This window comes from Microtus ochrogaster, linkage group LG4, assembly GCF_000317375.1.
Source record: "Microtus ochrogaster isolate Prairie Vole_2 linkage group LG4, MicOch1.0, whole genome shotgun sequence".
NCBI classification, from domain to species: domain Eukaryota; kingdom Metazoa; phylum Chordata; class Mammalia; order Rodentia; family Cricetidae; genus Microtus; species Microtus ochrogaster.
Genome location: NC_022030.1, coordinates 17,590,513 through 17,600,506, shown reverse-complemented (window position 1 = coordinate 17,600,506; position 9,994 = coordinate 17,590,513). Strand labels below are relative to the sequence as shown.

The following is a 9,994-nucleotide window of genomic DNA, read 5'->3' as shown; positions in this document are numbered from 1 at the left end:
TTAGAGGGGTCAGGATTCAAGTCTATCCTTGAATGCTCTGGAATTTTTGTAAATGAAGTGGCTTCTGCTTCTTCAGTACTGCACCTTACCTTCTGGAAATTTCTGAGTCCCTCATTCTCCACCCAAACTTACTTAAGAAAAACAAAAAGCAATCCAAGATCCCAGGCATGGTGGTATACTCCTGTATTCCCAACACTTGGGAAGCAAGGCAGAAGGATCCCGAGTTCAAGGATAGCGGGGGCTACATAGCTACACTGTGTCTTAAACAAAACAAAACAACATGAAATTGCAAAGGCTTGGGATGAGTGTATCCGTGTGTGCTTGCAATCCTAGCTCTAGGGAAGCAGAGGCAGGAGGATTCCAGGCCAGCCAGGCTATGTAGTCAGACTCAATGTTACCCTTCCTATCACAGACTTTCAAGCTGGTATATAGACAGTTTGACAGATGCATATCACCATGTAAGCAATGACTTGGACACTTTATATTTTTAATTAAAAATTCATTACAGGGCTGGAGAGATGGCTCAGAAGTTAAGAACATTGCCTGCTCTTCCAAAGATCCTGAGTTCAATTCCCAGCAACCACATGGTGGCTTACAACCATCTGTAATGGGGTCTGGTGCCCTCTTCTGGCCTGCAGACATACACACAGATAGAATATTGTATACATAATAAATAAATATTTTTAAAAAATTCATTACAGTTATTTGTTTCCTCATTCATTGATTTACTTTATTTTGTATGTGTTTGGGGGATACATGGGTACCTTGGAATGTGGAGGGGGGTTCAAAGGACAGCTTGTAAGAGTGAGTTCTGGCCTCCTTCCACTCTGGGTCCTGAGGGTGGAACTCAAGTCATCAGGCTTGGTGACAAATGCCTTAATCTGCTGAGCCATCTTGAAGGCTTTTTTTTTTTTTTTAGCTAAAAACCTTTAATTTTATTTACTGTTATTGTGTGCCCGTGAGTGTGCATGAGTGATTGCCATGTGGATGTGGGGGTCAGAGGAAAGCTTGCAAAAACGTTCTTTTCTTTCACTGTGGGTCCTCAGGCTTGTCAGCAGGTCCTTTACCGGCTAGGCCATCTCTCCCGCTGTGAATCACATACAGAGCTGGGAGAGTTTATCTGTTATCTGTTCATTTTCCCGTGAGCTGTACCACAACCACCCTCGGCAGACAGGAAATCTTGTCCCTGTGGGTACGAATCACTCCAGTGCCTGTGCTCACACGCACGCGTCCCTAATTAGTTACTCAGGATGGATTCCTGGAAGCCATCTGTGGCTGCTGACTCGTTATGAACAAGAGAATGTACTATGGCCCTTTCGTCGCTCTGTGTAAAGACACGTGCACATAACACAGTCTACAGCAGGTGTTGGGGGTCACTTCATACACTCCCAGAAGCGGTTGGCTGAGCCAGGAGGATGGCTGAAAGTTCAAGAACAGCCTGGGCTACAGAGTGAAAGCCTGTTTCAAAACAAATGAACAAAACTCAGTGTAGGGACGGCAAGATGGCTCAGTGGGTAAAGGCGCTTGCTACCAAGCCTGAGCTTAACCCTTGTCCCACAAAAGTGGTAGAAGGACAGAACTGCCCCAGGTGTCTTTTCAGCTTCACACGCTTGCCAAGGCAGGTAGGTATTTGCACACACACACACATACACACACACAGAGTGAAAAAATTAAAAAAAATTTTTTTTTAGAACCCAAGTCAAATAACCGTGTGTCTCTCAGGGGTGGATGATGGATCTAATCTATTTGTAAAATTCCTTTGTGCTTTTTATTTCCTGTGGAGGGCTACTGTGAAATGTCATCACGCAGGTATTTTGTGTTTGAGGCTGTCATGGCATTTCTGTCTGAGGACATCCATTTTAGGATCAGGAAGATGAAAGAAAAGCAGGAGAAACAGAGAGTAGGTGAGCAGGTTTGCGCAGCACCCGGTTGCCATGGGAACTGTGCCGTCCACCTTCTTTCTGCAGAAGAAAACAAATAACAAAAGCCAGAGGAGGGTGGGAACCTGAGGGGATTTGTTCTGTTTATTTCTTTATTACTTAACAAATGCTTATGTAATGGCAAGCCTAGGTAAACAACACACACAGCCAGCCCCCCCCCCCCTGCCCTCTCGTGGGTTAGGGTCCCTAGGAGAACCCTTACAAGGAGGAAAAATGCTGTCACCATTTCACAGAGGAGCAAACAGGCCTGGAGAAGTTCTAGAAGATTCTTAAAGTGGCAGCTGGGAAGCGATAGGAATAGGGTACAAATCCAACAGTTAGTCTACTAGACACTGTAGAGTAGGAGACAGGCGGCTCAAGAGCCTTTTTAGGACTGGGCCATGGGGATGGATCAGTGGGTCTCCCAGAGTTCAAATCCTGGTCCCACATGGGAGACGAGGGAGCTGACCTCCTGCAAGTTGGACTCTGACCTCCATACATGTGCTGTGGCACACACATGCATCACACACACAAACTATAAATACAACAAAGATTTAAAAATAAAGACTTTGGAAGATCTGAGTACAGTAGTTCACACCTATGATCCCAGCATTTGGGAGACTAAGGTAGGAGGGTTGCCAGGAGTTTGAGGCTAGCCTGGGCTACATAGTGATACCCTGTCTCAAAACAAAACAAAACAAAACAAAAACACAAAATAAAAAAAGGATCTAAGTGTATTGGTATACAGTTTTAATCCCAGCATTCAGGAGGCAGAGGCAGACAGATCTCTGTGAGTTTGAGGCTAACCTGGGCTACAAAGTGAGATCCTGTTTCAAAACAGAATATAAGAACATTCATGAGTGAAACCTAAATGATGACCCTCAGCTCATAAAGGACCGCTAACTTGGCATCCCTGGTTGGTATTGAGACATCTGTACCATGAAAAAAAAAAAAAAGATGGAGCCTGTGTGAGGTGACATCTCCAAAGAACAATTTGGTTTGGGGCTTTATAAGCAGAGCTGCACTTGTCCCGCGGGAGTGGGGAAGCCGGTCAGTTGGTAGAGTGCCTGCACAGAATGCATGAAAACCCTGGCCTCCACCTACCAGAAACGCATTAAAAAATAACACAGGCAAGAAGTCACACAGGCCAGTAATCTCAGTACTTGTTGATAGGGCAGAAGCGGAGAATTTGAAGTTCAAGGTCATCCAAGGCTACTTGACCAGTTCAAGGCTACCCTAGTCTACAGGAGACCTTGCCTCAAAAAACAAAGCCAAAGTAAATACCCCTTGTGGAAGCATCTACGCTTTCAAAGGCGATCTTTATCCCCTTCAGGGAGACTGATCCTCTTCAGTGGTGAGTAGGGCCCAGTGACTTTGTCCTTGCTCTTAGCTTCGGTCCCGAAGCACTCCTTCCCACCTGGCCCTTTAAGAGCAGATGCTGCGTTCACAACAGCAGAGACCCCAGCTGCTGCCTGCAGTGTTACTATGGAGACGGTGACTAGCAGGAGGGGGCGGGGAGGGGGGGGGGACTGGATCCGCGCAGGCGCAGTCTGAGGCTGCCTTACTGCAGCGGCCCCGCTGAGCGTCTAGACCAGGGTGCGCGCTTCGCTCCAGACTTCGCGGGAGCGCAGGCGAGCTGCCGCTCCCACCCCCCACGCCCACCAGGTGCGTTGATCGTCACCCTCCTGCATCCCACCAGCGGTGGCCCGTCACCCAGGCTGTCAGGGACAAAGGGAAGGGAGGAACAGCTCGGGCCAGCCGGGAGATCGGACACGTAAGTCCCCTGCGGACCCTCGGATTGCCCCGGGGGAAGATCATTGCGTTCCGCTAGCCGGCAGGTAGCTAGAGCCCGGAGCCCCAAAACCCGAGCCTGAACTCTAACCCCGCGGGTGGCCCTTCCAGAGTAAGATTGACCAAGCCTGTGTTCTGCAGTCCACCCCTTCCTCGGGCTCCCTCCCGCCCCAAGATTAGCCTCTCTACTGGGCAGCGCCTTGACCATGAACCTTCTGCAAGATTGGTGCAAGGAGCTGGAAGTGGAGGTTCACAGGGCCCTGCTGATCACCGGCATCCCTGAGCGCCTGCAGCAGGCGGACATCGAAGCCACTCTGAGGCCGAACTTGCAACCTCTGGGCAGCTACAGGCTTCGGACTGTGAGAGCAGTGACCAAGGAAAAGGCTCAGGCCGCCTTGGTGGAGTTTGGGGCAGATATCGATCACTCTGCCATCCCCATCCACATCCGGGGAGATAATGGTACCTGGAAGATCCTGAGTAAGGACCGCGGGCAAGACGCGCGGGTCCTTAGGCAGATGAGGCGCCTGTTGCTCGATGAACGGCCCATGGATGACTTCAGAGAAATAGCTATCCCTCTGGTATTGGAGGCCCAAGCCCAGGCCAAGGGGTTGGGGAAGGAGGCCAAGAAGGCTGCTTCCTCCGAAGGGGCAGCCAGGAACGGCCGTCGGGGCCGTCGGGGAGGCAAGCGCAGATCTAGAACCCACACGTTTACGGCTCAGAAGGGCAAGAAGAGGGGCCGGGGAGGGCGCCGAGCCAGGAGTGAGTCCGAAGACTCATCTGATGACAGCCTGGGCATCGTCATAGAGGAGATCTATGCAGAGGACCTGAGCGTAGACGAGGACCAGAGGGCCCTGTATGCCACGCTGCAAGCAGCCGCCAAAGAGCTCACCAAGAAGTGGGCCTTCCGGGGAGACCAGGACGAGGGAGATGGCCCCCGAGAGTTTTTGGCACTTGTCACTGTCACCGACAAAGCTAAGAAGGAAGCGATCGAGAAAGACCTTCCTGGGACAGAGTCCATCTGCCTAAACATCAAAGACGAAAAGAGTGGAGTCCCGGATTTAGTTGCGCTCCTGGCTGTAAGAGATACCCCGGTTGTGGATGTAGATAGCGAGGGGGAGGAGGAAGATGAAGATGAAGAAGACGAAGAAGAGGAAGAAGATGATGACGACGACGATGATGATGATGATGATTCCGACGGCGAGTCCCTGGAAAATGGAGAGCGAGGAAAAGAAGGGGTAGACAACCCCGAGTTTGTGGCTATCGTGGCTTATACCGACCCCGCTGACCCCTCTGCCAGAGAGGAAATGCTAAAAATCGCTTCTGTGATCGAGACCCTAGGCTGGGGCGATAAGAAAGACAAAAAAGATGTCCTTCCTCAAGTCCTGTCCGTCATGTCCAAGGACACCTCTGGGCCCAGAGTGAAGGTAGAGGAAGCAGGCCGCCAGGTGGACGCCATGGTCCTGAGGAAGGCGGAGGAAGATGGGAATCTTCTGGAATGTATTTCTACCTTGGCCGAAGCAGAGAACTGCCCCAAGGGAAAGAAGTCTGGTCTTGGTCTCCTCAGAGGCTGGACCGCTGAGGGCCACCAGGGTGGCCTCTTGGAGCTGGTGGCACTCCTGGCTGCGCAGGATATGGTGGAAGCTGTGAAGGAGGAAGAAGCCAGCAGGTGGGGCGGTGGTGGCAGGAAGTGTGATCACAGCCAAAGTGGCTTATCCGATGTCCTGGCTTTCCTGGCCTCTCAGGAGAATCTAGAATCCAACGAGGAATCGGACGAGAATTCAGACACAGAATCAGAGGGAGATTCCGACGAAACTGACAGTTCTGAAGAGTCAGAACCTGGTGACAGCGTGTCCAAGAAGCCTCGCGCCAAGAGAGCGCGTACCGGCTCCAAAAGCCTGGCTCCTGCTGGCGCCACCGCGGTCTCCACCGCATCCAGGGCACGCAAAACCCGCAGGGGTGGCCGAGGACGTGGTCGGGGCGTCACTCCAGAGAAGAAAGCTGGGAGCGGGGCTGCACCCGAAGACCACGCGGGGAACAAGAAGAAGAAGGGGTCTGCAGGCGCTGGGGCCCGTGCCAAGGCTGGCGAAGCCAAGGGACAGCCAGCTGCTGTTCCCAAGTCTACACGCGGGAAGAAAGCTCGTCGGGGACCAAGGCGGGCACCCAAATGCCGTTAGTGCCACAGATACCACTACGAGCCCTGTCTCTTGTGTGTGGACCCCTTTCCCCTCCTACTATTCTCTCTCCTCCCTGCTTCCCCCTCTCGCTTAACCGCGTGCATTTGCTTTGTGTTCTGCTGCGTCCCTGGCTGGCTATGACCGGTGCCCAGCCTTCCCTCTTAGTTCCATGAACAGATGGTGTGAGCGATCGTGATGGCCAGTGGGTGCAGAGGAGATGCAGTCCTGGAAGACTCTGGAGGGGCTCTGCTCTACATTCGGAGCCCCAGCGTGAGTGTGTGTGGGTGCCTGGCTCCCCTACCTGCCCATTCTTCCAGGAACCTGCTTCTGGCCAAACAGCTGGGATGACTGTGAACCACCTCTGGCCTGACGGGGCCTGGGGGTGAAACAAGAGAGTGTTGGGCATTATAGGCATTAGCTGAGTTTGGAAGGGCTAAGGGCCGTGTGTGTGTGTGTGTGTGTGTGTGTGTGTGTGTGTGTGTGTGTGTTGAAGGGAAGGTACTCCAGAAGTGTAAGTCTGAGGGGGTTGGGAGGAGGAGGAATAGAAATGGGAGGAAGGAGAGGAGGGAGAGGAAGGCTGGTGGGGGATGAGGAAAGGAAGAGAGGGGAGGGAGAGGAGGAGGAGGAGAGGTGGTGGTATTAGCCTACCCATCGAGGCTCTGCAGCTCCCCCACCAGCCCTTGTCTAAAGGTTGAACTGGTAACACTCTGCCAATGTGTTCTGCTTTTGAAAGACTCACAGGAAATCCAGATTTCTGGCTTCTCTGGGCAAGCCCTGCCCCTCCCACTGTGGCACCCCCAACTCAATCGCACCAGCTGTCCCTGGCCACTCCTCAGCTGTTTGCCCTTGTAACTCTTGACAATTGTCTTAATATGACAATGGAGTCCCTTGTCCATCCCCCCAACCACCACGTGCAGTAAATACCCCAGGTCTCCTTAAAGGGTCAAGTGCCCCTATTGTAGGAAGCAATTGCTCTCCCCCATCCTGGTATCCACCTCCATAATCCTGGCTGACCCTGGCCAGGCTGCAGCCCACTGCTATCCCTGAGAGCAACCACTTCAGCTGTGTTTTCCTGTAGTGCTATGTGCCAAAGCCTGGCTGCTCAGTTCTGTGTTACGCTGTGTAGATAATGCCTTCCCTTGCACAGCACTTTCCACCCTCTTGTTCGTGTGCGTGTGTGTGTGTGTGTCTGTGTATGTGTGTGTCCAAGTTTCTATTCCTAGGAAGTGACCAGTTCGTGGTGCCTGGACCTTCGAGGATGTAAGAGAAGTTCTGACCTGCCCTCACAGCACAAACTGGATAGTCCAACCCTGTAACAGGGACATACAGAAACTGCAAGGGCTGTGGGTACCTCTTTGTACTCAGAAGTAGCTGTCTCCTTGCTTCCCAGGACCAGTGATGATGAAGGGGCGGATGGAGAAGCAGGCCAGAGTGGTCTGTGACTGGAGAGGAAGCCTCTCTTCATGTGGGCTGATGGACTTGGGGTCTGGTGGAATTCCTGAGTAATCTGTGGCTGTCGGGGGCCCCACGTGTCACCTCTTCCTGCATAGTTATAGGTACCTGTCCTTGTGCACCGTGTGACCCCGGGATTCTCCAGTGAAACAAAATGAAGCACCTTTTGGCTGTTGTCTCTGTGGTCTGAACAATGGTGTGCGTGTGGACCGGGCTGAGTGGCATGCCTTGCCATCATGGCTGATGCACATCCCTGGCTCCTTCTCCCTCCATCCCACGGCCCTATGTGGAGTCTCATGCCCCTCCACACTCCAATTCACCCGGAACCTTGCCACTTTTATTGAGCCCTTCCGCCCCATGGGCCCTGATATAGCTCACATTTGTCCTCAGCCCCCGTTTCCACGTCTTGTCCCAGTCTCTACCGGGGACCCCAGAGCAAAGTCCTGCAGCACAGCTTGGGGTTTTAGCTTGGTCTGCATTTCACTGCCAGGAATGGGCATGGTGGCCCACGGGGAATGCCTTGGCAGCCTTGTCTGTCACCTGGCAGTGCCACTCCTCTCTTCACAGGCTAGCCGAGCTTGGTATGTCTCCACAGCTCCAAGCCAAATATTTTACAGAGATCTGGACCCTCTCCCTCTTTGTCCAATAGTGTCACCTCTGGCCACCTAGGAGCCACTTAATTTACGTAGAATCTAAACGAAATAAAGCGAAACATTTGCATTATTTTGGCAGTCCCATCCACGTGGGCTCAAGTGCTTCACGTGGCCAGTGGTGCCACATTGCTCATTATAGGTACAGGACATCTCTATGGTCACTGAAAGTTTTTGTCATTGTGGTCCACACATGTATCTCCTCCGATCCCTGCCTCATTTCCCAGAATCCCTTCTGAGTCTTTTAGTGACTTTAATCCTCTAGGTCCTAAGACATAATGCTTTCTCCTACCTCAGGGTCTTTGCACACGCTGTTCCAGCTGCCTGGCATGCCCTCCCCCAGGACAGATCACTTCAGATATCACATTACCAAGGAGGGCTCCCTGACGACCCTATTTAGAGTGAAGCTCTCCATAGTGAGAACTCTGACTGCACCTTGACACACTTACCGACTACATAAATGGACACTTTTAGGGGTGCAACACGAGGATGGGTACATCGCTCACGATGAAATAGCAGCTCTCTTTCTGCGTTGGAGGTACCTCTTCTGAAAAGCCGACAGCCTGGAACCCAGGTCACTGGAGTCTGGAGACCCCAAACCCAGAGGCAGTTTACTGAAGACGGTGCAGGGGCTTTGGTTCGTCCATGTTGCTGCTTTCTGCTGCTGCCTTCAGGATCGGGCAGTCTTCCTCCCCAACTTTTCCAGCCCTAGTGCACCATCCAAGATCAGTAGCCCCCGGGGCTAGGTCTTTGGGGTCCTACCTGGCTAGGGGAAAGTGGGTGAGCAGGTGGAGGGAAAGCAGAGCCTCTTAGAGTCAGCTCCCAGCAGAGGGAGTGGGGTGTATCCCACAGCGTCCCCAGCGCCTATCACCATGTGCGGCTAACAGTGTAGTTCCGATTGGCGGTTGTCGAATGGTTACAACGGATAACTCTTTTGCCTTGGCTAAACCAGACCCCAGATGCACTTGGTGAGGAACGTTCCAGAACCATAAGGTCTCTGGAGGGACCCGAGGGTCGAGTAAAGAAAAGCAGAAGGAGCTGTGAAGTGGAGGCTCTGAGGTTGCCCGGGGGTGGGGGGAGAGGGTGTCAGACTCATAGTCCGTGCGCTGAAGCAGGTGCAACCTACAGGGAGCCCCAAAGTAGGTGGGTGGGGCACGGCTGCCCCCTGGCGGCGGGAAAAGCAACCACAGCGTACGCTGCGCAATGCGGCTTCCTCCAGGCTGCGTTCTTGGGTGCAGGTGCGTTCCTGGGTGAAAGGACAGGTGACGTACTCCCTAGATAAAGATAAGATCTGTGTGTTAGACTTCCGGAGCTGCTGACTGGAAAAGGCCCCCAAGGCAGAAGCCTGTGGACGGCAGAGGCGACAGAGGCCTGTGGCAGGTAAATGCCTGAGGGGAGAAGCATCAGCTGAGAGGCCCCAGCCAGTGCAAAGCAAAAGCTACAAGTCAAGCATGCGACTACCAGCGTGTCATTACTGGTCCCTTCTGTGCAAGGATCAAAGCTGGGCATCGGGGGAAGCAGTGTCACCAAAAGACCATTTAGCCTCATGTAGCGGTGCCCATCTGTAATCTGAGTACTCAGGAAGCGAAAGCAGGGGGAGCAGAAGTTCCAGGTGAGCTGGGGCTGCAAAACAAGACCCAGCTCTCGATGGGCCTAAGGCATGGAGGAGCTTGCGAGCAAGGATAGAACCTGAGCTCTGTTCCAGCTGAACTCTGACCTACAAACGTGAGCCATGGCAGAAGCATGTGCAAACACACACACACACACACACACACACACACACACTCATCCCGCCCCATTCCACACCCACTCCACCCCCAAAAAATACAGTGAAAGAACAAACAAGGAAACAAAAACCCTAGTAGAAAACTTCAAAACAAAAGGCCACCTGGCTCTAGCAGGGCTGCTGGCTAATAGAATTCTAGAGAGCCGAATTTAGGAAGAGGAAGCTCGGGGTGGAGTGATCCATGCAGATTTTCTGGATGTATGTCTTTGCCTGGCACCTATC

General features: G+C 52.6%; 1 protein-coding gene across 1 annotated transcript; it reads left to right on the top strand.

The window, feature by feature from the left end:
- The first annotated feature begins 3,482 nt into the window (after positions 1-3,482).
- On the top strand, positions 3,483-7,514 carry Pnma8b (PNMA family member 8B). Its single transcript, XM_013351458.2, has one exon. The coding sequence runs from the start codon at positions 3,917-3,919 to the stop codon at positions 5,882-5,884; it is 1,968 nt and encodes a 655-aa protein (XP_013206912.1). The 5' UTR covers positions 3,483-3,916; the 3' UTR covers positions 5,885-7,514.
- Positions 7,515-9,994: the final 2,480 nt, after the last annotated feature.